At 37.6% G+C, this 27,431-nt stretch overlaps 1 protein-coding gene across 3 annotated transcripts; it reads left to right on the top strand.

Annotated features, from left to right (window-relative positions):
• The first annotated feature begins 10,589 nt into the window (after positions 1 to 10,589).
• On the top strand, positions 10,590 to 18,837 carry LOC110878636 (probable LRR receptor-like serine/threonine-protein kinase RFK1). Of its 3 annotated transcripts, none has more exons than XM_022126976.2 (23): positions 10,590 to 10,811; positions 11,256 to 11,424; positions 11,544 to 11,609; positions 11,713 to 11,781; positions 11,872 to 11,943; positions 12,105 to 12,176; positions 12,284 to 12,355; positions 12,448 to 12,519; positions 12,625 to 12,696; positions 12,797 to 12,868; positions 12,945 to 13,016; positions 13,101 to 13,169; positions 13,255 to 13,320; positions 13,415 to 13,477; positions 13,574 to 13,621; positions 13,727 to 13,770; positions 14,544 to 14,926; positions 15,039 to 15,381; positions 15,458 to 15,576; positions 15,667 to 15,877; positions 17,140 to 17,371; positions 17,446 to 17,590; positions 18,202 to 18,837. In XM_022126976.2, exons 1-23 carry the CDS (start codon positions 10,718 to 10,720, stop codon positions 18,577 to 18,579), a joined length of 3,003 nt encoding a protein of 1,000 aa, XP_021982668.1. In that variant the 5' UTR covers positions 10,590 to 10,717; the 3' UTR covers positions 18,580 to 18,837. The 3 variants fall into 3 exon arrangements, with proteins under 3 accessions (XP_021982668.1, XP_035840525.1, XP_021982667.1); XM_035984632.1 differs by having other exon boundaries at positions 11,544 to 11,615; positions 15,667 to 15,733; XM_022126975.2 differs by having other exon boundaries at positions 11,544 to 11,615.
• The last annotated feature ends 8,594 nt before the right edge of the window (positions 18,838 to 27,431 follow it).

Genomic DNA, 27,431 nt, shown 5'->3' with positions numbered 1-27,431 from the left:
GGCTCAAAGGGGTTTTCTAGGGGGATTTTGGGTAGGTAAAAAAAATGAAAAATAATGGTTTTGAAAGAAAAATAGTTAGTCCTAATGCCTACATCATTTACTTACTTGGGTTTAAGTTGGTAAGGACCGGGAATGTATCGTCGTGGCAAGTTCTAGATTTGTAAGGACCGAGCGGCTATTCACACAAGAAACGAAAAATGAGCATTTAATCTAAATATGTGTATTTTTATGCTCAATAAAGGCTCAAAACTCACTTTTGTGGGAATGGGTTTTTAATGTGACCAAGCATATATAATCGAATTTTAAACTAGATTTGTTATGCCGTTTCATAATTTTCTTATGTTGGTTCCTTTTTTATCACGACGCTATCGGTTGTAAACTTGTAAAAATATAACCTTTTTAGACTTGTTCTTCCCAACTTAAACTAAGACAAGTAAATAAAAAAAATGAAAAAGTTTTTGAAAAAATTTGGGGTGTTTAGCGGTTCCAATAGAGTTTTGTGTAAGGCTTGTGTTTAGGATTTTGCAAAATTTCAAGGTTTTAGCATCCCCCCACACTTAAATTACACATTGTCCTCAATGTGTCCAAAAACAATATTTTTTTGGGTGATTAAAATGTATAAAAGTGTGTTAAAAAGCAAAGATTTGTGTTACTGGCAGTCTGGACACGGCCCCGTGTCCATTGGACACGGCCCCGTGGTGAACTGCCAGTAACGAAAAACTTACAGAAGGTGAACACGGGGGCGTGTTGGGTGAACACGGACACGTGTCGGGCAAAAAATTGCAGGTCAGTAGCCAAACAGCAGATCTGGGAGATGGACACGGGGGCGTGTCGGCTGGACACGTCCCCGTGTGGACAGTCTGTTAGCCAGAAAAAATAGGTTTTTCTCCCGGTTTCTTCATCCTAGGGCTGCAAGTGCTAATGTTTAGCACTCTAACCCTCGCATTGCACCTGTTTAATCATTCAATACCATCCAACCAAGCACAAACCATCCTAACTTACCATTGTCAAACATTATCCAAACATAAAATAAAAACAAAATAAAGATAAAAAGTAGTTAAGGAAAGTAAATTGTTCGACAACTGGCACGCAGGCCATAAATTGTTTGATGGATAAGAAGGGCAATCAAACCTGTGGGCTCATCACCAGCCAGCCCCTTGTTCCTCCCAGCCTCCTACTCCATGTCTTCATCACTACCATCACCTCCACCCCCTTGCCTCGCCATGTACTCCCGGATGCTACCGATATCATCTTGTATATCGTTGACGCTGCGCTCGATAGCTCCAACCCGGTGGTATGTGTTGTTGGCGAGGTTGTAGGTGTTCCTGGTGCACATAAGGTTTTCCTGCAAAAGATCATGTAAACTTTGAAAATTAGGAAAACTGCCTCCTTGAGAGGAGGATTGACCCGGATCGCCTTGGGGTGGGTATTGGAAATGTGGAGGGGGTGCATGAAGAACTAGAGCCTCCTGCGGGTTCCATGCGTAGCCTTGCGTCCTTTGAAAGCTCACCGTCCCGTCCTCCGCTTCATAAAGCAAGTTCATGGCTCGGCAAATATGATAATTGACCCGTCCCGACCATGGACTCCTTTCGAAGGACCTTGGGATATTCGTGAAGTGCTTGAAAAGACGGTACACCCATCCCCCGAAGAAGATTGGTGTAGGAGCAGAGGCAAGGCGGTTCAAGTGCATGTTTCGCAGTAGGAAGTAAGGAACATCGAGAGGCTTCTGGTTGTGGATGCAGTGAAGGACAACCAAATCTTTCAACCCAACAACGCCACTACTGTCATGGCGTTGGTTCAGCGAGTACGTGAGGAGCCTGTGGATGTAGCGGTATAGCGGGTCCCTCAGTTTGGTGCTCTTTGTGCTGCTCGGGTTGTAGATTCCTTCACCTATTTGAGCCCATGCGGCTTGGCGTTCGGTTGCATCCAAGTCTCTTAACCCCCCTGTATTTTCTTCATTTCCCGCTTCTTCATCATTGTATAGCCCAATGATGGCTCCAAACTGCGCCATGGAGGTTCTATAGGTGGTCCCTCCACATCGAAATTCAACCGCCTCATGATCAAATGGTTCGCGCCTTGAGTTGAAGACGAAGGTGCTATAGAACTCCATCGTGCATTGGCAGTCAATGCTACGTGCAGTGGACCCCTCACAATGTTGTTGAAGCGGTCCAGTTGGTTCACCATGGTTAGCAAATCAGTACATGCCCGCCTTGGGTATTCTTCGGGTCTTGTTTGTAGGACCTCGTAGCGTGCCCTAGCGTCAAGTTCGTTTGCACCAAACCTTGTGAATTTCGACATCTGAAAAGAATACATAAGAAGTTAGTACGAAACCAGGAAAATCGGATTGGAAACTGCAAACAGTGGGCTGGACACGGCCCCGTGTCCAGGCGTCTGTAACTCAAAAATTCCATTTTTCGTCCCGGTTTCGAAAACCTGAAAATTTTTAGCCCAATAGTAGCGGTTTCCCCCGAAAATGAAACCCTAAGTGTCATTTTTCCAAAAACAAACCATTTACCCTTTCAATTTCGTGTTTTTCGGTTCAAGAACAAGGGTTTGGGTTTTTAGTTGGAAATCGGACGAATCTATCAACAATACATGTCTATTTACTTCCTACTACTCTATTCTAAACTACTACTAACAATTTTCATCAAAAATTTTGAGTTCGATCCGGATGAACATGAAGAACCCTAGATTTTCCCCCAATTTTTGATGTTTTAACTACATGCAAGTAACTAATCTAACTACTAAGAAGGATAGAATCATACCTTGACGTTGTTAGAATCGGTGGTGACGTTCGAAATCTGCAGAAAATCGCCTCTAACCAGAGAGTTTTCGGTGAAACGGGGCGTGTGGAATGGTGTAACTGATAGGAAAAGAGGGTTTTATCCCGACAGTCGCCTCGACACGGCCCCGTGTCCAGCGGACACGGCCCCGTGCCGGACGAAGTTTTTGAAAAATATATATATATATATTTTTTTTATGTGCTCGTGTGCATGCCCCTTATTTCCGAAAAATGGTTAGATGATTTACTGGTTTTGAACGTATACTTACCTGTAACATGTCGGGTACGAGTTTATTCGTTGACCGTTTGTAGTGCGATTTCCTCTTCCTCATCCTCAATGGATCCTCTGTAGAGTTTCAGCCGTTGGCCATTGACCTTAAATGGTGTCCCATTCCGAGTTTTAATTTCTACTGCACCGTGTGGAAAAACATGGGTAACGGAAAAAGGTCCTGACCACCTAGATTTTAACTTACCAGGAAATAATCGAAGTCGTGAATTAAACAATAGAACTTGGTCTCCAACCCGAAATTCATTAGATTTAATATATTTATCATGCAAATTTTTCATTCTTTCTTTATAAATTTCGGAGTTAGAATATGCATAATTCCTAAGTTCTTCTAATTCGTTTATTTGACAAAATCGATTTTTACCGGCAACTTCTAAATCTAAGTTTACGTTTTTAATTGCCCAGTAGGCTTTGTGAGCGATTTCTACTGGCAAGTGGCAACTTTTTCCATAGACGAGTTTGTATGGGGTTGTGCCAATAGTGGTTTTATAAGCAGTTCGAAAAGCCCATAAAGCGTCGTCTAATTTGTCGGCCCATTCTTTTTTATTTATTCCTACGGTTTTTTCAAGTATTCGTTTTAAACCTCGATTAGTCACTTCGGCTTGCCCATTTGTTTGAGGATGATATGCTGTCGAGACCCGGTGATAGACCCCATACCTTGTTAATATTTTTTCGAGTTGATGATTGCAAAAATGGGTACCTCTATCACTTATCAAAGCCTTTGGTGTCCCGAAACGAGAGAACAACTTTTTCAGAAATTTTACCACCACTCTCCCATCGTTTGTTGGAAGAGCTTCGGCCTCTGCCCATTTAGACAAGTAATCTACTGCCACAAGTATATATTTGTTTCCCTTTGAAGGTGGGAAAGGTCCCATGAAATCGAGTCCCCACACATCAAAGATTTCACAAACGAGAATGCCATTTTGAGGCATTTCGTTTTTGGAAGAAATATTACCTGATCTCTGGCAGGCATCACATGTCTTTACAAGGTTTTGTGCATCCTTGTAAATGGTTGGCCAGTAAAATCCTGAGTCAAATACCTTTCGTGCGGTACTTGTGGCACCATGATGTCCTCCGTATGGACCTTCGTGACAATGACGGAGTATTCTTCGCGCTTCATTACCATGGACACACCTTCGGATGAGTTGGTCGGCACACATTTTGAAAAGATAGGGGTCTTCCCAAAAGTAATGCTTTACATCAGCAAAGAATTTCTTCCTTTGATGATGTGGCCATCCTTTGGCGACTACACCGCTAGCTAAGAAATTAGCGTAGTCGGCATACCATGGTTCTTGTCTACTTTCCATCATTTCCAGGGACTCCGTGGGAAATTTTTCGTTGATTTGCTCGTCCCTGGTTGTCTCCAAAGCTGGGTCTTCTAAGCGTGAGAGATGATCTGCAGCAGTGTTTTCCGCTCCTCTTTTGTCCTTGATTTCAATGTCGAATTCTTGGAGGAGTAGAATCCACCTTATCAAACGGGGTTTTGCGTCTTGCTTCTTGAAGAGGTACCAGATGGCTGCATGGTCTGTATAAACTACTGTTTTAGAAAGAACAAGATAAGAACGAAATTTATCAAAAGCAAATACCACCGCTAGTAATTCTTTTTCTGTAGTTGTATAATTTTCTTGTGCATCATTAAGAGTTTTACTAGCATAATAAATTGGGTGGAAATGTTTTTCTTTTCTTTGTCCCAAGACTGTTCCAACAGCAAAGTCGCTTGCATCACACATGATTTCGAAAGGAAATTTCCAATCTGGCGCTATCATGATAGGTGCATTGACTAACATTTCCTTGAGGGTTAGAAATGCTTGATTGCATTCCTTGTCAAAGATGAAGGGTGCATCTTTTTCAAGCAATTTTGTTAGAGGTCTTGAAATTTTTGAAAAGTCCTTGATAAACCTTCTATAGAATCCGGCATGTCCTAGGAAACTTCTGATTGCTCGCACGGAGGATGGAGGAGGTAATCGAGAAATAGTCTCTATTTTAGCTCGATCAACTTCCATTCCTTCGCTTGAGATTTTGTGACCGAGTACTATTCCCTCTGTTACCATGAAATGGCATTTTTCCCAGTTAAGGGCGAGGTTAGTTTCCTCACATCGGGATAGCATTCGTTCAAGATTATCGAGGCATTGGTCATATGAGTCTCCAAAGATGGAAAAGTCATCCATGAAGACTTCCATTGTCTTTTCGATCATATCATGGAAAATGGCTACCATACAACGTTGGAATGTTGCAGGCGCATTACATAGACCGAATGGCATGCGTCGATATGCAAAAGTTCCGTAGGGACATGTGAAAGTTGTTTTCTCTTGGTCTTCTGGTGCTATCGGTATTTGAAAGTAACCTGAAAAACCATCTAAGAAACAATAAAATTTATGACCGGATAATCTTTCTAACATTTGATCAATGAAGGGCAAAGGAAAGTGGTCTTTCCTAGTTGCTTCATTTAATCTTCTATAATCTATACAGACTCTCCATCCTGTGACGGTTCTCGTTGGTATTAATTCATTTTTCTCGTTAGTTATTACCGTCATACCTCCTTTCTTTGGGACTACTTGGACTGGACTTACCCACGGGCTATCGGAGATAGGGTAGATTAGTCCGGCGTCGAGTAGTTTGATGACTTCATTTTTAACCACTTCTTGAACATTGGGGTTCACTCTTCGTTGTGGTTGAATTACCGTCTTGTAGTCATCATTCATTAAAATTTTGTGCGTACACATGGAAGGGCTTATTCCTTTAATATCTACAAGCTTCCAAGCGATCGCGTTTTTGTGTTTTTTAAGTAAGTTAACTAATTTCTCTTTTTCTATACTACTTAAATTAGACGAAATAATTACTGGTAAACTACCATCTTTGCCTAGAAAAGCATACTCCAAACCTTTAGGAAGTTCTTTGAGCTCAATGGGTGGGTCTTTAGAAGACACCTTATTTTGTGGCTCATCTAGATCAAGAACCTTAAAAGTTTGTTCTATGGCTATCTCTTCTTCGACAAAGTGGTCCTCTTCGTTGGTTGTATCAGGTGGTTCAGCTTCATCTTCAATTAGGGGGTCATTGTTGCCAAAAGGATATTTCATTGAGCGCTCAAGATCTATGCTCCTTTTGAATGCCCCTAATTGAAGAGGTAGATTGTTGTACTTCCGGTTTTTCAAAGCTTTATGAGTTTGTACAAAAGGTTTTCCCAAGACTAAGGGGGCGTCATCTAGGATGACGAAGTCGGTTGGGATTACCATTTGGTTTGTTTGAACCAAAACATCTTCAACTACACCGATTGATTTCATTACTTTCCGATCGGATAGAAAAATGGGTATTTGAAGTGGAGTAAAATCACTAACACTTAATTTTTCAAAAATATAGTTAGGCATTATGTTAACACAAAGATCTTTATCAATGGTGATATTACTAATAAATGAATTTTGAAAGAAACATGGAACCGGTGTAATGTTAATTTCAAAAGGATCTTCTTTTATTAGCGAGGTTTGATCATTAGTTAACTTAACACTTACTAAGTCTTTGATTTTAGCACTAGTGTTTAACTCTTTTAAAAACTTGGCATGAGGGGTTATTAAACAATGGTTTTCGAAAGTAGGTGACAAGAGGTTAATTTTTTCAAAATTAGACTCTTCTTGAATTTTAACATTAACGGACTCACCATTTTCGTTGTTTAACTCATGTGTCGGTTTTTCACTTTCTTGTTCTTCCATTTTTACACTTTCAACTATCTCTACGTTATTATCATTTTTTAGCTCTTCTCTTGCGCGGGATTCCTCTTCCCTTGCGCGAGATTCTTTTATACAACGTTCGATAGTTTTAATGTGTTCTAATATCCTATTGGTCACTTCGGTGAGATTGAAAGAATTTGGATCCTCAAAGCTTGAATCCGGTTGCTCGATCCTAGGTTCCTCATAATACTCATATGAAGTAGATGGTTCACACCATTGTTCTTCATTGTAAGTATATGATGGATAAGGGTCGAAACTTTGTTCTTCATAGTACTCATATGAGGTGGGTTGTTCACGCCATGGTTCCTCATAATAAGAGTATGAAGGTGGTGGCTCATATGTTGAATCTTCAAAGTATGAGTATGATGGCTCATACCTTGGTTCATCAAAATATGAGTATGAGGGAGTAGGTTCATACCTTTGGTCTTCATAGGATGTGTATGAAGTTGATGGCTCGTACCTGGGCTCCTCATAATGGTTGTATGAATTGGATGGTTGATATGAGTTATTATATTGAACCGAGCGTGTGTTACGACAATTAGTGCAATAATTACCCCTATAATCATCCTCATCATAGGTGTAGTTGTAACCTCTTGAGTATTGATCCATAAGAATCACTCAACAGATCACAACTGAGTCTCGGGACCAGAAAACAAAAATAAGACGGAGACAGAAGCTGGACACGGCCCCGTGTTGGGTGAACACGGCCCCGTGTTTAGGGTCTGTATCTGGGCGTTTTAATTAAAGTTACTGGTCACGTTGAGCACGGGGGCGTGTTCAGTGAGCACGGCCCCGTGTTCAGACTCTGTATCTGGGTATCTACTTTAAAAATATGCAGCACGGGGGCGTGTTCAGTGAGCACGGCCCCGTGTTCAGGCTACTGTAAATGCAAAACTAAACTAAAATGCAGAAAAATGCGCGCGTTTTGAAAAAGTTTTGAAAAACTGATTAGGCCATCGATTTTAAACTTTCTTAAAATCCTTGTGTCCCCGGCAGCGGCGCCAAAAACTTGATGCGTGTTAGTGTATATATGTTTTTAGATATATATTTAAGCCCTTTTTACACTTTTAGCCAAGTTTTAAATTTATAAAACACGATATTTACTAACACTAAGCACACATATGGGCAAGTGCACCCATCGTGGACGTAGTATAGTGTTGGTAAGATACCGAGGTCGTCCAAGGACACAAGAGCTTTTAATACCCGTTTATCCTCAACGTCTAATCAAATCAAAAAGGTTAGAAAAATGTTTTAAACTAAGAAAAATAAAAACTAACTAAATGCTGAAAATAAAAATAAAGTAAAAACAGATAGACAAGATGAATCACTTGGTTCCGACACGTGTATTAGTATAACCTTTGATTATTTTCGCACTTTTGCACTTGTTTAAGAGATTATCTTAGTTATTGTAGTAGGCCCCTCTTTTGAAGGCGACGTTACCCTCAACCCAGTAGTTTGAGTCAGCAAGGATACAATCCTAAAGGGTCGGATTATTGAAAGATAATGAATTAAGTTATTAATGCAAATTATGGTAGGCCCCGCTTTTGGCGGTGACGTTACCCTCGGCTAAGTAGTCTGAGTCAGCAGGGATACAGTCCTAATAGCCGGGTTATAGTATTAATAGTAGTTAACTTATGAGGGGGTCAAAGAGTTTGGATCCCCGCCATCCAATACCTATGGGCATTGAAGGAGATCCTACTAAATTTGACCCAGGTCCCAAGCAGGACCTCTAAACGCTGAACAAGGGCAAGACCCTTACCAAACCATTCCCTTAACCCCCGACCAGGTAGCCAACATACCTCCATATAGACCGTGGAGATATGAATGGTGAAAATCTTTTATTTTATATAGACAGTAAAATAATGCCAAGACACCACGGACAAACGATAAGGAAAGATCACCTTCAACATAAGTAACTAGTTATTAAAGTCATTAATACAAAACCAAATAAAAAGTGCAAAAGATTAAAAATAAAAAGTATTATACTAAACACTTGTCTTCACCAAGTGATGTAAGAGACTTAGGCAAACATGGCCTTGATTGTCAAGAACTCTTACGATCAATCTTGGATCCCGAGACGACTCACACACTCTACGATGGACAATGGATGATGGTGGTGGATGATGGTGTTATGGTGGTGGTGGGTGGTGGATGAAGTGTGAGAGAGGTGGTGTGCCAAGGGATGAGAGAGAATGAAGCCAAGCTCCTCTATTTATAGGCTGAACAGAAGGCTGGACACGGCCCCGTGTCCGCTGGACACGGCCCCGTGCCCGCCTGACACTCTCTCTCTTCATTAATTGTAATTGCGAATTACAATTAATGCGCCTGCTGTACTTTCACCACGCCCCCGTGCTCGCTGGACACGGCCCCGTGGTGGGCAATGGAAGCTTCTACTGGTTTGTCTTTTCTGCTGCTTCCTGGGCACGCCCCCGTGTTCGCTGGACACGGGGCGTGTTCAGACTCTGTTTCCTTCTTTTTGCCTTGGGAGGTGCCGTTGAGGGTCCGGGCAGTCCACTTTTGTTCCTTTTCTTGTATTTGTGGTAGAATTAGTGGTCTTTTTGCTTCTTTTGTGATTTTGAGCTCATTTCATCCTGAAAATACAAAAGGAAGACAAAAACACTCTTTTTCTAACATTAGTACTTAAAAAGGGTTAGTTTTATGCCTTAATTGATGTGTTTTATATGTTGCATTTTACACACATCAATGTTTAACTACAAACTCGTAACATAATCCGATATATACAACACTATTTTAATTACAAAACTTATTAAACAGTTTCCCGATTGCAACAAAAAATTAACTTTTCTATACATATTTATCGTTTTACAAAGTGGAAACTTATTAAACATAATAAATACATTTAACTACAAACTCGTAACATAATCCGATATATACAACACTATTTTAAAATTTACAAAATTTATTAAACGGTTTCCCTATTGCAACAAAAAATTAACTTTTCTACACGGGCTATACGGGCCGTATAACATTATACGGCCGTATACAGATTTCAAAACTAAAAACCCTTGTCAAACCTTCAAAACAAAATTATGCAAATTTGTATACGACCAGTATATAACTATACGTCCCGTATACATATAAAAACAAAAAAAACATTCCACCGTATTAAATTCTGCGCATAAACATTCTATACGGCCCAGTGGCGGATCTAGAAACGGGTCGTAGCCGTAACGTTTTATAAATAAGCCGTAACGAAATCGAAAAAACGTCAAATATTTCCGAAATTTACATTAATTTTTCCAAATTTTTCCGTGCCAAGCCGTACCGGGCGTTGCCCCCTTGTATAAGCTACATCCGCCACTGATACGGCCCGTATACAAATAAGGATGTGAAAATAAGATTATAGGGGTATGGAAATAGAACAACCCTTAAAAAACGGGGTGTGTAATATCGAGTGAAAAGGCTGAAATCATAGTGGGTGAAAGTGAGGGAAAATAGGGAGGTGATGTGTTAGTGAGGTGACATGTACTTTATGGCGTGACAATGGCGTAGAGTGAAAGGGGTAGAGGTGTACAAATCATTTTTTTAAACCAGTTTGGTTTTTTAAAACCAGTTACAATTGTCACGAAGAAGAACCGGTCTATAACTGCTGGTCGAGTTGAGCTCGAACCGGATTTTTTTCCTGTTCTGATTCTAAAACCGGTTTTTCGTACATGTCTAGAAGGGGACGTGAACCGGTAGCAAATTGCCTAAGCTTTTACAGTATCCATGAAAGGAGTCAAAGGAACACCATGTGTCACATGCTAGCCATTAAATTACGACCAATTAGTTTTCTAGTAGGGCTGTTCAAGAAAGAAAAACGTTGTCTTGATACGATGACTTGCTCACATTAGTCCACCCATAATAAATACATTCCAATCAATCTGTACCTAAACAAATAACAAAAAATCTTTCAACTCTGCAACAATGTCGGCAAGTAAAGCTGAATTCATGCTGCTTCTGATTCTCAATGTTATCATCATGCAAAGATCAGTTGAATCCAGTGTGCCACAACAAGAAGGTAAAACAGTCTTTAGTGGTGTGTGTGTATATATTTTATTTTGTTTAAAAAATCACACCTTTTTTGGTTTCAAGAAAAGGCAAGCATCTTGAAGATAAAACTATGGATTATGTTACAATTTCAAATTTCATAGCAATCTTTATCAATCTTTTCTTTTTTGATGAATTCATCTGAATTTTGGAGTTGAAAATGGGCTAGTTTGACTTTAAAAGTCAAACAATATGTATTTTCATGATTGGAAGTGAACTAAATCATTTGTTCAGATGGTAATTTAAGAAATAGTTAAATTTAATGATTGGTTAAGAGCCAAATGATTGAAATCCCACATGAGTGGTTTAACTTCTATGTTTGACTTATATCCTTAACATGAGAAATGATCTTGAGCTGCTCAATGAAAACACTTACTAAATTATGATTTGCTACCTTTCTGTTGATTCGATTTAGTGGAAGCTGTTGGGAACATTCTTGCTTCCATGAATGCAACAAGTTGGAGATTTAATGGTGATGATTGCAGTCTTGATATGGTTTCTCAAGTGCCAAGGCTACATCCAGAAGCTAATGCTAGCATTGGATGTGATTGCAACATTGGCAACGATTGTCATGTCGTAAGGATGTATGTATATACTTCTTTCTTTTGATTCTATTCATTTACGTTAGGTTTCAAGCAAAGAGTACTTGTGTTCCAAAAAGAGGGTGGGCACTTTGTTATACCTAACTCTTTTGTATATGCAGCACACACAAGTTTTACAGCCTTGATGGGTTACTGTCACCTGAATTAGTAAAGCTTCCTTACCTCCGGTCCATGTAACTCCTCTTTTAAATACATGCTTAACTTAAATGCCAAACGTTTTATATAATCAAAATCTAATGAAACTGACTTAATATATTGTTCTGTTTTCAGAGATTTTGCTTACAATTACTTAAGTGGCACAATACCACCTGAATGGGGTTCAACACAGTTACAAGAAATGTGAAATCTCTATTTTACCCTTGAGTTCCATAGTTTTTAATGTATTAGAACTTAAAGTTGTCAACTTTAATCATATCCTTCCATATGCAGCTCTCTTCTTGGTAACCGTTTAACCGGATCAATTCCACCAGAACTAGGCAATATCACTACCCTCATAAAACTGTATGTTGTTTTTTTTTTCTTTTTCTTACGGTTATTTTGTGGTGAATTTTGACTTTTTACCATATGGGGCAAAATCTATAAATGATTTTAAAATTTTCATCATAGTTAACTTTTGTGTTTATATGAATTTAAATACTCATGTAGAAAAAAATCTTGATCAGGACCGTTGAAGCAAACCGGCTTTCAGGAACGGTTCCATCTGAGTTAGGGAGATTAACAAATTTGGATTCATTGTAAGGCCGATTAAGTTTTTTAGTTACAAATTTTCTTCCTTCAGTTGAATTATTTCTCAAGAATTAGAACCTGATTAAGTTATTCATGCCATAATATTAAACTTCAGGATGCTGTCTTCAAACATGTTGACCGGAAGGCTGCCAACGACCCTCGGTCAACTAGGAAATCTAACAGATTTGTAAAATTTTTACTTTATACCCTTAGTCAAAGTTTTTCAATTCCACCATTTTCTAAGGCTAAAACCGGGAATCTTGTTCATTTATTATGCAGTAGGATGAATGCAAACAACTTCAGCGGGTCGATACCAGATTTCATACAAAACTGGAGATTACTTACTAGATTGTGAGATTTTTCTTGTTTTCTTTTTAAACAGCGTAGTCTTGTGATTATACATTTAAGTAACACGTTCAGAAACGTTATAGCTTTAATGTTTGGATGTTTTTAAAGAGAGATGGTGGCGAGTGGACTCACGGGACCTATTCCTTCAAACATATCTCTTCTTGAGAATTTAAGTGATCTGTAAGTTACGAATCTTTTCTTGATGATGAAACTGTTCTTTTGTGTCAAGGAAGTGATTAATTATATATATAGCAAGCTTATGATGGCACATGTTTTGCAGGAGAATTAGTGAAATAACCGGACCCGCTCAACCTTTTCCTCAGCTCAACAATACTAAGGGATTAATAAGATTGTATGTAGATATTTCTAGCATTGACTTTTGTGTTGACTCATCTGAACTCTAATAGATAGTTCATTCATAAATTTAGGATCTTGAGAAATTGCAACATATCTGGAGAAATACCGGAATATATCTGGCAAGTGAGAGACCTTGAATTGTTGTAAGTATGCTCAAAACGAACCGTGACACTAATCCTTCATGATTTATACGTTTAGTGACATCATTTCCCGTGGGCATATGACAGGGATTTAAGTTTTAATAGGTTAGTAGGGAGAATATCTAATAACATCGTGGGGACGAGCTTGAGATTTGCGTAAGTTTAGTGAACTTTGACTTTCCTTGTGCTTCATTGCCTATTATGAAGCTACATGTCACTAATATAAACCAAATTTCAATAGGCTCTTGACCGGTAATATGTTAAGTGGAGACATACCAGAAACACTTTTGATAAATGGAGCTAGTATGTAAGTTTATTTCTTGAACAATATGTTAAAACTTCATGTTGCATACTCTTTTTTTTTTAAGAAATAACATTTTTAGTTGAGTAATGTCTTGTAGTGATCTTTCCTACAACAATTTTACATGGCAAGGACCTAATCAAGTCACATGCCGACAAAACCAGTGAGCATTTTCATTAAAAGACTGTGTGCTGATGGATTTTGTAATGAAACATGAGTTGTTAGTATAACTTGTTTTTTTTGGTTGTCTTCATGTTAGGAATTTCTTAGTAAACTTGTTCAGAAGCTCCTCGACAGGAAACACATTGTAAGATAGTTTCCATTGCTTTTACTAGTATTTATATGTTTTTGTTTAGTGTATGTTCTCATTCGCATTTGACGTTTGTCGTTCTTATGATGGTATTCTCAACAGACAGGATGTGCTCTCGTGCACGGAGAATGTTAAGTGTCCTAGATGTGAGTATATTCTACCTATTATAATTGTCTTAGATCTCTAAACCATTGATGCAGCGTGTGAAACGAAAAAAACGAAGATTACACGTTGATTCTACGAATACCCGTGTAGCTCTTCCCCAACCCCCAAATTGTAACCCCAAAGGCCACGGAATTTGAAGTGAAAAAACAGTTTTCTCAAAATTCAATTCTGATCTTCTCATTAGCTTTAGCAACATATAAATAAAGACTGAAATTCGAAACGGGCCTAAAAAAGGTAAAGGGCCAAACACACGGCCTAAAACAAAAAGCCCAAAATAGTTCAAAAAACATAAAAATGCAAATAAGTAATAGAAATAAGCGTTTTTTGGCCCGGACGATGACCCAAACCGCCATAGGCTGTTTGCAGCAAGATGGAGCTCGTTCTCGCCTTCGAATCGCCTGGTCGCACATCCCAAACGGACCCCCGTAGCCCAAGTTAGGGCCATTTTAGTGAAGGCCCTTTTCTTACGCGGTCTTGGGCCTCCAAGTACAAAATAGCCCGTTCCTCCACACTTGGGCCCACATCAACCATCCTTTAATAATTGGTCATGATAACTAAAATGAATGACGATAACACACATTCCAAATAACGTTAAAAGATGGTCCTAATCCAGTAACAATCCCGCATGAAACCTGAAATTTTGAGAATGCTTGGTTTGACCAGAAAGTCAAAGATGGTTACTTTTACTTGGCATAACTCAAAAAGTATGACACTACACAATCTTATTGGTTTTTATCCATTGATCATATGACAGATGTGTGCTCTTTACATGTTAACTGTGGTGGGAATGATTTAACGCTCAGGGAAAACGGGCAGTCTGTTCTTTATGAAGGAGATGCCAATGTGGATGGTGGTGCCGCCAGGCTGTACAAAGCCGCCAGGAATTGGGGATTTAGTAGCACTGGTGACTTCATGGATGACAACAATTTTCAAAACACGCGATACGTTTTACAGGAGAACAGTAGCTTACCTGCACTTTATACAAGCGCGCGTCTCTCACCACTTACACTCACTTACTTCAGCTACTGTTTGGAAAACGGTGAATATTCTGTTAAACTACATTTTGCAGAGATACAGTTCACTAATGATAGCACGTATAGAAGTCTGGGCAGGCGGATATTTGATATCTACATTCAGGTGATAACCGTAAGATGTTCTCTTAACAGCCGTTGGATTCCCCGATCAAGGGTCAATCCAACGGCTACTAGATGTGTTATCCAAAGTGCTAAATGAGTTGTATGTGATTTAGGGGAGGAGGGTCAGAAGGGATTTTAATATCGAAGATGAGGCTGGTGGTGTTGGAAGGCCAGTGGTCGTGCCATTTAACACTAGTGTGACTGATAACATCTTGGAGATCCGGTTTTACTGGGCTGGTAAAGGGACAACCCGTATTCCTAGAAGAGGAGTATACGGGCCTCTTATATCAGCTATTGATGCTGACCCGTATTTTAAAACTTGTTCGATGGGTGGAAAAAAGTCGAATAAAGCTGTTTATATAGGTGTAGGCATTGGTCTCCCTTTTCTTATTTTCTTGATCTTGATAGTTTTGTGGTGGAAAAAATGTTTTAAAGGCCGAAAAACGAACAATAAAGGTGAAGACTTTACTTCTCTTTTCACTTTCTTGTTCCATTGATTTGGTGGCTGAAGCAAAATGCTTTTTTTGAACAGATTTTGAAGGGATGGAGCTTAAAATAATTTCGTATTCTTTGAAACAACTAAAGATTGCTACAGACAACTTCAAGGATTCAAACAAAATCGGGGAAGGAGGTTTTGGGGCTGTTTACAAGGTTATAACACGTGTTTTTAACCTTTTACAAAAGGGTCGGCTTGGGTGATTTTAGTTTTGTGTTTGTAACGTGTGTATTCGATGGCTGCAGGGTACGTTGAGTGATGGCACGGTGGTTGCAGTGAAGCAGCTTTCGTCTCAGTCAAAGCAGGGAAACCGTGAGTTCTTGAATGAGATCGGTGTGATTTCGTGTTTACAACACCCGAATCTTGTTAAACTTCATGGATGTTGCATTGAAGGAGATCAGTTGTTGCTGGTTTACGAGTATCTGGAAAATAATAGTCTTGCAAATGCTTTGTTTGGTGTGTGTTTATTGATTTTCTTGCAAGTTTGACTTTTGGGGTCAACAGAGACAGTTTTAACTTCTAAATTAGAATACATACAAACCCAAGATTTAGAAACATAAAATGGTACCTCAAAAGTCAACCTTTTACCCCTTGTTTTGTACCATTTACCGTGACCATGGTCCAGTTCAGACGGTTTTGATGAAAATTGTATGATGAACTGCTTACTAGGATTTCAGGAAATGATAAACCAAACCGGCTGGGTTGGGTTAGTTGGTCGGACTAGCCATTATGGCGGTTTGATGGTTTGAACCAATTTTTGTATTTCTTTCTCTAAAATCCTTGGGTTGTATTATAAGTTCTAGAACTATAAAAATAGTTCATGAATGTAATATATGGGTAAGGATAGTGTAAAAAGGGTCTAAAGTGTGAGAAGTGTATTATAACACTATATATAATACTATATAACACCATATAAACACCGTATAACAATATGTAACACCATATAATACGATATAAGGGGACCCGGGGTGGTTCACTAGTGATGGGTTCTAGTGATGAGAGCACCCAATCAAATCATGCCATGTCAGCACCCAATATTCTAGTGATAGTGATAGAAATGTAGTGGGGGTGGTATCACTAGTGATGGGGATTCCAATATACAAGTATTAATGCACAATGTACAAGTCATACCCTATCAAACCTCAAACTTCAACGCGTTGTGTGGTTAACGCGTTAGAAAGATAACGCGTTTTGAAGTCAGCGGCGGCGGTGTGCTTTTCGACCCATCACGCGTGCTCAAGTCCATCACGGGACCGCCCCGTCCCCTCTAACACTATGTAACACTATATAAAATTATATAACAAATATAACACTATACATCTATCATAGACATGCTATCAGACAAACTATAGTGTTATATTTGTTATATAATGATATATAATGTTACATAGTGTTATATGGTATTATATGGTGTTACATATTGTTATACGGTGTTTATATGGTGTTATATAGTATTATATATAGTGTTATAATACACTTCTCACACTTTGAACACTTTTTACAGGATCCTCTACCTGTAATATATATCATACATATACATTACTAATATTTGAAAAGTAATAAATGTTAGACGACCGGTTTGGTTTACACCGCGGCTTCAAGTTCTAAACTGTCAGGCGGACAATTAAAGTGTCAAGGTGACACGTATACATGTTATACGACTGACTTTCATTTGGTTTCAACAGTTTATGAATACCTACTTAATTTCTCTTATCCAGGTAAAAGTGGATTAATGTTGGATTGGCCAACAAGGTTCAAGATATGTATTGGGATTGCCCGAGGTTTAGCTTTCCTTCACGATGAATCGAGGCTCAAAATTGTCCACCGAGACATCAAAGCCACAAATGTGCTACTTGATAAAGATCTTAACCCGAAAATTTCGGATTTCGGATTGGCAAGGCTACATGAGGACGATAAGAGTCACGTTAGCACACGAGTTGCAGGAACTATGTAAATTGTTCTTACTCACATTCCTTTCTTTGGTTGGCATTATGTTCTAAGATTTTTCATTGATGAATTTGCAGCGGATACATGGCACCCGAGTATGCCCTCTGGGGTCACTTGAGTGACAAGGTAGACGTTTACAGCTATGGAATTTTGCTATTGGAAACCGTTAGCGGGAAGAACAACACCGTACCGATTAACGACTCCATTTGTCTTCTAGATTGGGTAAGATTCTAGTTCTTATGGTCAAATCTGTAAGTGTAGGGGTGTGCGTGGGTCGGTTTTGGGTATAAATCCAACCAAAAGCAGAGAAAATTCTTTTTTTATTTTTTATTTTTTATTTATTTATTTATTTTTTGGTTTTTGAATACCGTTCAGTTTGGTTTTGCCATTTGGGTTTAAACTTTTTGGGCCCAAAAAATGTCACAAAAAATAATAGATATTTAGCCTAACTTTTTTTGTTAGTTAATGGTTAACTGATTATTACATATTTTGGCCTAAACTTTTTAGGCTACACAATTTGTTGATCTCTTATAGATTACTAATTACTGAATATTCAAATATAAAAATTATAATCCATAAATTCAATAACAGAACTGTAAAATATGAACGGTTTTTTCTGTTATTTGGTTATTAGAAAATACAAAACCAAAACAGAACTATAAGTTTTGGTAAACTATCAACCTGAACCGTCAGTTTTTTGTATGGTTTGGTTATATCAGTTAATTTGGTTTAGGTTCGGTTAATCGATTTTTTGCTAACCCTGTCTGGACACCTAATGAATCAGAATCAGTTACTGGAGTTTTAGGTGTTCATTTATTGAAGCAATTATGTAGGCTTGTCGAGTGGAAACAAGTAAACAATACGAAGAGCTTTTCGACGAGAGATGGGAGTCGGCAATCAACAAACAAGAAGCGGAAACTGTCGTGAAAGTAGCACTTCTGTGCACAAACAGTTCGCCAACGATGAGGCCTTCAATGCTGGAGGTTGTAAACATGCTCGACGGAAACACCTGCGTACCAGAAATAGTTCCGGAACGACTCAATAACTTAGAAGATCTGAGATTTAAAGTGATAAGAGACTTTCAAAGTGACATGACAAGCAAAGGAAGTCAAACTCAAAATTCTAACACGAATCAGACTGAAACGTACTATTCTTTAACATCTAATGATGGTGCGTTTGAGATCCGGTCAGTTGATACACAATTGTACTGAAAGTCCAGCTTCACTGTTTCGTATGTCATTTATCTTGACGACGAATTTTATGGCTTTCTAGCATAGTTCTTTTTTTTTTGTTTTTTGAGTATCATGCATTAAACCTTCATATTTGCTTTGGTTGCCTCAAAAATCAAAACTTTTGAACTTGAAAGGATAAAGAGCGAAGGAACTACGATGTACAAAAACAAAGAGCTATGATGCACACAAAAAGGAACCATGACATTCTGATGATATTCAATGCACAACTGACCATAACTGATTATATTAATATATAGGTTATAATCTCATGTATTACACGGGTTGATAGGTTGTAATGTCTTAACTCTTAATGGAGGAATGGTCAAAAGAAAACATCTTAAATCTTAATTGGATTCTAAGATGTTTTTACTTTTGTTCAGGGTTGAAGGCGTGAACTTGAATAAAAGTTGTATTTATGGGCCTGGGGTGTTGGAGGAGGAGATTTTAGACTTGGAGAAAGCAATTCAGTGTAAGCCGTACGTTTCCTTTCAATTTTCTTGGTCTTCCTATCAGAGCTAATATGAAAAGAATCAAAATTTGGAAACTCATTATTGATAAATTTATTTCTAAACTTTCGGGTTGGAAAGCTTATAACTTATCTTTGGCTGGTAGAGTTATGTTGGCTAAAGTAGTTCTTGGGGCACTTCCCACTTATTACTTCTCTTTGTTTAAAGCTCCTAAGGGGGTGGTTAAGTCGCTTCAGAAGATTAGAAAAGTTTTTGTGTGGGGCTCTAAGAATGGGAATAGAAACATTAAGTGGATTTATTAGGAGAAGATGGTTGGTCCTAAAGTCTTGGGGTTGGGCATAGGGGGTATCCGGAGTTTGAACTTGGCGCAACCCTCACAACAAGTTTCCAAGTATGGAAACCCTGATAAACCTAGAATCAACACAAACAAGATGCGGAAGACATAGATCAAGAGCAATAATGCTTTGATACCATGTTAACAATAATGAATCAAAATATAACAACAGAAATAGCGACAAAACGGTGACGTAAAATCTTATTAACCCAAACCAAAAAAACTTTCCCCTAGAACCCTAGGTCTTACAAAATGTAAGATCTCAACAATACAAGATCCACAGATCAACTGATGATCATAATCAAATGATCATCGATACTAATACAAACAGATCTCTCAGAAATACAAATGAGAGATCAATAGAAAACAATGACGAACAACTAACAAACTCGAACAAACCCTAACAAAGAGAACTGAGAGTGAAACAAATGAGAGAATGAGACCGCACAGTGTTCTCCAAGCCCTTTTATACCAGCTCGCACCAAAGTTACACTTAGCACCTCCAAGAATGTGCATAGATGATCGTAGTCCCTCACATCATGCACATCCAACCTTTTCACTATCACAAATGATACTCAGCAGCCCCTCAACTTAAAGTCTGCACACATATAAACCAAAATAACATAAAACGTGACAAAATAATAATAATAACAACATTGTAACATATGAATGAGATTATATAACCATAGGTTATAATTTTAACAATACTATAGACTTGGGGTGAACATAAGATTGTCTCAAAGCTGGATCAAATGCATGCTTCATCTGTCGAAAGAAATACGAGCAGTCATGCAATACCATACACATCCAAGTTTCTTTGCACCATTGGATACCTACTAGAAATACCACTGGAACCACCCCTAATGTAAATATTCCAAGTTTGGGGACAAACTTCTTCGAAAATGGAGAGAATGATAACAATTGCGACAGGGCCGTCTCCAAAAATCACAAAAAAAAAAAAAAAAATTTGGCCATCTTCGAGATAAAAAATTTGGGCCTTATTCGCAAATCTTTATATAATATAAACTATCAATCATTCAATCAAATATATAAATACAAACAACCCATAATACTACGATAATTGTTATGAAATAGATAAAAACAAATTAACAAAAATATGTGGTTCTTCATCTACGTTCACATCTTCTTCACCCACATTATGGTCACCCAAGTTAGAACTAGAATTTTGAGTTTCTTTTGAAAAAAAACTTGTGTATTCGGTTTTGTTTTGCTTCTGTCACACCCTGACTTTTGCGGAAGCGTGATTATGGTGTGACGTTCTTAATACCATAGCAATCAATCATAACAACACTATATGATAAAACCAGTAGATGTTCATCCATAAATTAAGTTTGGAAAATACCACAACATACTTGTCTGAAATGTAGACTCCGAATTTAAATTACAAACCATAACATGTTTAAATGAGTTCGCGAAGACTCGACAAAAGACCTTAAATAAAACCGAGTTTAGAACCATGTATCTCATCCAGGATGAAGATACATCTCCTAAACCCTAGTGACTTCGGATGACATCTTTTATTCATGACGCAGCTTGAAACATGCAAACACCGCCAGATCCACTTAATTCCCTGAAATACATGTAATTTGAAAACATCAACAAAAGTTGAGCGAGTTCATGTGTTTGTGTATATGTATGTGTAAAACCTTTGTGTATGTATGTATGTTTATAAATCCCGGTATGAAAGCAAACAAGGAAACAGATCACCAATGGTTTGCAAGGCCACTAGTATGTGTGACGGCGTAGGAAGGCTCAAACCTAGCAAATTTGTACCGTGCTACCGGCGGTAAGACATAGTCACCCTATGGGCCACCCTGGTCCTCATGGGTGTGGGCTCGCTACACTCAAATAGATCTATCACTCATGCCCCTCGGTCCTTATACGAGGATTAATGGTCTCAAGTATGCGCCTACCCATTCACATGATCTATTGTACTTTCCTAGGCTAACCATACCAATTGTAATTGTATGTATCATTTTGTAACATGTATTTCACCCCCGAAGTTAATAAACAAAACAGTTTAAAGAAAAGGGGGACATGAACTCACAGTCTTTCGTCTTCGGTACTCGTAACTCAAATCCCTTCAGCAAACACGACTACCTACAATGTACTAGGGTCCATTAGACGAACGGGCCGTGCCTTGACTTAGAATTAACGTTTTTGAGTTACGTTTCCGATATCATTATAATTACAGTCAAAGTAATTAGTATTTCAACTTAAATTATATTTGTAAATTTTGGAAAAATTGTTAAACAATATTTTTGTAATAATACTTCTCAAGTATTTATACTTATATTTCCTTCCCAAGGATGGGGATATTTCATACATGTATATTCGTATTTTTGCATTTGTTAAGTATTCTTATACTTAATTTCTAATTAATTATTCCGGAATATTAAATAAATATCCAATATTTATTTCCAAAACACATGTTTTAAGGAATATTACTTAGAAAAATTATTCATAATTTTTCTTTTGGCAAAACTTTTTAGTAGTTCCAAATTAATATATTTTCAAGTCTAACTTTAGAAAATATATATAAACTTATTTTGTTCAAAAATAATGTATTTCAAGAAAATATATATTTTTCCCAAAAATCATATATCTTCTAAATATTCCAAGAAAATATATTTTTACTTCCCAAAAATAATATATTTTCTCCTTGTCGAAAATATGATATAACTTTTGTAATAATCATAAAAATCATACTTTCATCCCTTATGTCCAAACTATTATTTACCAAAAATATATCTATAAATGTATTTTCCAGAATATTTGTAAGCTATATTCTTTCGTTCGATTTCACAATATTATGTGTGTAACTTATTTATTCGTTGAGATTTTTGGTAATAATTTGGATTGTAAATTCTTGGTATTTTGTTAAGTTATTTTACTTTAACCCTAAAATAATATACCTATTACACAAAGTATACAAATATTCGCACATGTGTCTTTAATATATGTTTCTAGCCACTTTTATTTATAAAAACCAACCTCCAATATTTGTATTTTTGTAACAAAAATTATGGCAAGGTTTACATGGAAACTCATGGTTAAACTATACTTGCAAATATTTGTTTGAAAATATTTTTCTAAGTATGTATATTTTTAGAAAATGTTGCCATAGTTTCCCCTAAAAATGGAGGTTCCCATGCTTTCAAAGCATATCATTTTCTTTTAAAATCATCACAAACAATCAACCATAAACAACTTACACTTACCAATTTGCCATAATCATGTGATTTACATAACAACATGAACTTGAACTTTTATAAAAACTTGTAGTAACTTGGTAGTGTGTTTAGTAGGTTTAGTTACCCTTTAAAATGTATTTACTTCTTTAAAAACTTCATTCTTAAAGAAGTTGGGTGTTTACAACTTCCAATCATATTTTCTAAAAAAATGCTTCTTTATGTAATCTTTTTGTTACACAAGTGTTTCTACACTTGTTTAACCCTTAAAAACAAGTTTGGTTTATGTAAGAACCAAGTCTTTGTAAACCTTGTTATTTAACTTAGTTTCTTGGGAAAACTATCTTGGAAATCATCCACTTACAAGACTTGTATTTTGTTTAAATCATCATCACATATGAAAACAAATTTTATTATTCAAGTTCATGTCTACATAAAGTATGATCATCTTGGTCTTTCACAAGATCAACACCTTAACTTACTAGATCATTTGTTTAATCACGATCTAGTAGGTTCCATATGATGTCTAACATCATAAACACAAATAATCAATCATCAAGAAGCAAAACAACACTAAACAATATGTATTCTTATGTTATTAAGCTTATGTTAAAGGTTCATCTTCTTGTTCATTAGTGTTCTTGTGATTAACATCTTACATATCATCTTTTAACCAACTAAATAAGAAGTAAATTCAAGTGACAAGAAGCTTACTACTAGCACAAGGGCTAGGGAAGAACTCACGAAGATGAAGATGGTAAATGTGATGGATAAAAGCAAATGGAAGTGGTCCTTCAATCTCCAAGGGCTCCAAGCTTCTTTACCTTGCTTCTAACACCTTGTGATGCCTTGAGAATGGATGAGAATTGATGGATGATGATTATGGTGGGTGGTGGTGCTTGCGGCCGTGAACAAGAAGAGAGGGAGGAGAAAGAGTAGTGTGTGTTGTGTGTGTGAGATAATGAGATCTTAATTCATCATCCATTACTTATAACCATGTTTAGGGGTTTATCCATTGGGTAATATGTTTCAATAGTACAAAGCAAGATCTCTAAACAAATCAAGTAAGATCAAATGAAATCAAGGTGTGGGGCCACCTTGTGACCGTCCATAACAGGGGGGGGTGTCTTGGTTGGGTTGTGATGGAATGTTAGGAGTTTTAATTAGAATTTAAGTGTAATAGTTAGGTGTTATGTGTATTAGGTGTTATATAGTGTGTTAGGGTGTTCGGGGCCCATAACTAGCTTGGAAACATTAAAACAATGCTTCTAGTAAAATTTTGGTGTTTCGGGTAGTGTCCGGTTGTTCGGTTAGATACTGGTTCGCTAAAGTGCTAAACTATACCGTGTAGTGTCCTTTATGTTACCTTTTGTGACACTTTTAGTTCCCGACACATAGGAAAGCATTTAGGACCATTTAGTCATATTTTTGCATGTTACTAGTTTGTTAAAAAGCTGATTTTTGTTAATTTATGCTGGATTCAGCACTTTATGTGGGTTTTAGGCACTTTCCGGCACTTAAACTATCACTTAAAAATGTAGTTTTGTGGTCCTTACTTCCCTGCACACCATACTAGTGTAGTACTTAGTCTCTGGCTCATACTAGGTCTCAAAACACTGTCTGTCTATGTGCTGAGTCATGTCAGCATTTTTCTGGGTTATCCGCTAACTGTGCTTTATGCATCGTTTATGACAATATGATTTGCATGTAATAATGAAGTGACATCATGCAATATATGATGCACATGTAAGTATGATGCAGTAATCAGAAAGTAATTAATTGTAATTCAGCACAATCATTAAGCACTAATCATGGTTAATTAAATTGTACGGATACCTGGATTTTTGACGGTTGTCACAACTTCATCCGCCTTTCTTTTCTCTTCCTCTAGCTTCCTCTTCTTACGTTTTTGATGGCCGGATATGTGTTTGTATTTAGGAATGGGAGGCATAATTTCTAAATATTAACAAAAAACATTCATTCAATCACATGAAGTTTTATAGTATATGAAATCAGAATCACACATATTAATATATTATGAAATCAAAAACGTATGGCATAAAAAACATATGAAATCAAAATGACAAAAACATATGATCGACGTTTTGTTTCCAGTTTCCCTCGTCCTAATTCCCTGTGCGATATACTATCCTGGCTGTGATAGTGCGACGTTTTATTTCCTTTCCCTGATCTAGCAGGCCCTTATTTTTGTTTAGACTAGTCACTTGGGCTTGTTAATTGGGCCGTTTTTTTTAAACTTTTAAATAGGCCCTTATTTAAAAAACTTTGAGTCTTTTAGCAGGCCCTTATTTACAAGCATCCAGATTTTTATATATATATATATATATATATATATATATATATATATATATATATATATATATATATATATATATATATATATATATATATATATAGAAACGGGATCAGGAGAAAACGCTCAATAATGTGAGAACGGTGATAACGCATCCTGGCCCAACACTTGTCACGCGACGTAGAGAAGGGCAGAGGGGCTTTTTTGACTTTTCAATCTTCTTTTATTTTCCCAACACGGTATAATATTTTATGGCGTCTAAGTTTTTTTTTGGCGTTTGTAAAACCCGTGAGGATCACAATGATATCAATCTAACCTTGTGAGAGTGCGGAAACCAATCACAAGGTGATTCAAGAAACAATATAAAGATCAAATAATAAACACACAATAAAGAACAATCAAACCGAAACTTGCATTCAACTTAGAAGATGACTGATACAAGATCGATGGAACTCGGTTCCCTAGCTTGGTGTCGCCTGCCTTCTACTAGTAATCAACAACCCCTAATCAAGTGATTAGGGGTGTTTATATACAAAACATAAGGGCCGAAACCTAGTCAAGCCCATGCGACACATATGCAAGCCCAACCCACAAGTGTATAACCCAAAACATAAACAAACTAGTTACAAGATCAATCCCAATTGTTAACCTACATGAATAAACCTTCAGGTTCTAACAATCTCCCCCTAGGTTTATGCATGCAGGTTCTTCCGACTTCAGCTGCTTTGATGACCACCACTTGCTCTGTCACTACGTCCACCAAATCCTTCCTTATGAATACGAATCACAGAAGCTACTGCAGACGTCCATCCCTTAGCAATTTCTTCATACTTTTCTGTAGCTCGGATTTGGTTGCTTGCCAGTACTTCAAGATCTTCAACAGCAAGATTCAATAAATCAACCTGATCCACCAAACAGTAACTCTCATCTCCATCACAAACGATTACAGCTTGACCTAGACGTTCATTATATGCCCAAAAGTGCATAGTCTTCAGCGCCCCTTTAGGAATCTTTCTCACCAACGGAATTGTCTTTTCTTTGTCAGTAGCGGGCCAGTGCACTATCTTCATCCGCTTGTTTGTATATGGATCCCTGATTCCCTTCGCTGGTTTAACAGTGGTATCTGCAGTACGCATCGAGGGAAAACCTTTTGCAACTTCCCTTTTCAATCTCTCGAAGAACATATGACCAGGTCCATTAAGCTTATCATCCACATAAGGTTTATTTACCAAATCTGTTAAATCAACCTTAGTGAATGACTGAAATTGCCCTGAACGCTTGTACCATTCGACCGGTCCAACTTTTCTTTTAATCCACCACCTGTTACGGTCATGATCATAACCCCAGCTAACAACACCAGATCGATTCCCTTTCTTGTCGTAGAGAGTTTCACCAACATCCATCAAATGATGTGTAGCACGTGCATCTTCATCATCAGGATTTGCATTTTTGTTTTTCAGAATTACAAACTCTCTCTTCTTCTTCTTCAACCTCTCTGCTTTCGCTTTCTCTGCTTCTGGATCAGTAACCCTTTCAAAGTACTTTTCCATAGCAGCAGCCTTTTCAGCATTATCTTTCTCAAAAGCTTTCTTTCTGTTCTCTACATCAGTGGGATCAGAAAACTCTTGACCAAATTTCTTTTCAAGCTTGCCTCGCAGATCATAAACAATATTAAACAATAGACCAACATCTCCCTGCAGTTGTTCAATCTGTTGATCTTTCTTCACAATGGTGTCTTCAAGTTGTATGATCTTCGCATCTTTATGGATAGAATCTTGTTCGAGCACAACCAAGCGTTTCTTCATATCTCACATACTTATAAATTCATCATCATCACTGGAATCACTGTCGAAAGGCATTCTGAGTGGTTCAATAGGCCGTTTACCACTTGAACTGCCCGGTTCCTCATGAATAGTACCAGAAGGTCCAGCACTAACAGTATCAGAAGGCCCAGCTTCAGTGTGAGCTTCAACATTAGGTACAGCTTCAGTTTGAACTTCAACATTAGGCACAGCTTCATGTTGAGCTTCAACATTTGCCATAACTGTATCATCACCTTGAATTCCAGCATCAGACTCAAAGAAACTATCTGTAGTAGTGGTGGTGTCATCAACATTTGTTTCGAAATCAAACTTATATAAACCTTCAGCATCATCAGCAACAGTTACGGATTGATCTTTGCTTCGTTCGATAAACATTCCGGGTCTAGGATCCCGTCTTTTCCTTTTTAGCGGAATATCATCAGAATCCCTTGGGCTTTCTTCAGGCTCTTCAGTAGACACTGACAGATTGGTAGGAGGATTACCCATCGTATCAGCCACTTTCTTTAACAACAGAGCCAAATTCTCAGCAGAAATCACAGGATTAACAGTAGAAACAGCATCAGCATTGACTTCAGGAGGAAGCTCAAAATCATCATCATCAGAATCACATGCAATCTCAACACCTTCATCGTCAGAGTTAATAGTGATACGCTCTGGCTCTGGCTCATTTTCAATACTCCT

This window comes from Helianthus annuus, chromosome 15, assembly GCF_002127325.2.
Source record: "Helianthus annuus cultivar XRQ/B chromosome 15, HanXRQr2.0-SUNRISE, whole genome shotgun sequence".
In the NCBI taxonomy this organism is placed as follows: Eukaryota; Viridiplantae; Streptophyta; class Magnoliopsida; order Asterales; family Asteraceae; genus Helianthus; species Helianthus annuus.
Note: the sequence above shows the minus strand (reverse complement) of the source record. Positions and strands in the feature narration are given on the sequence as shown.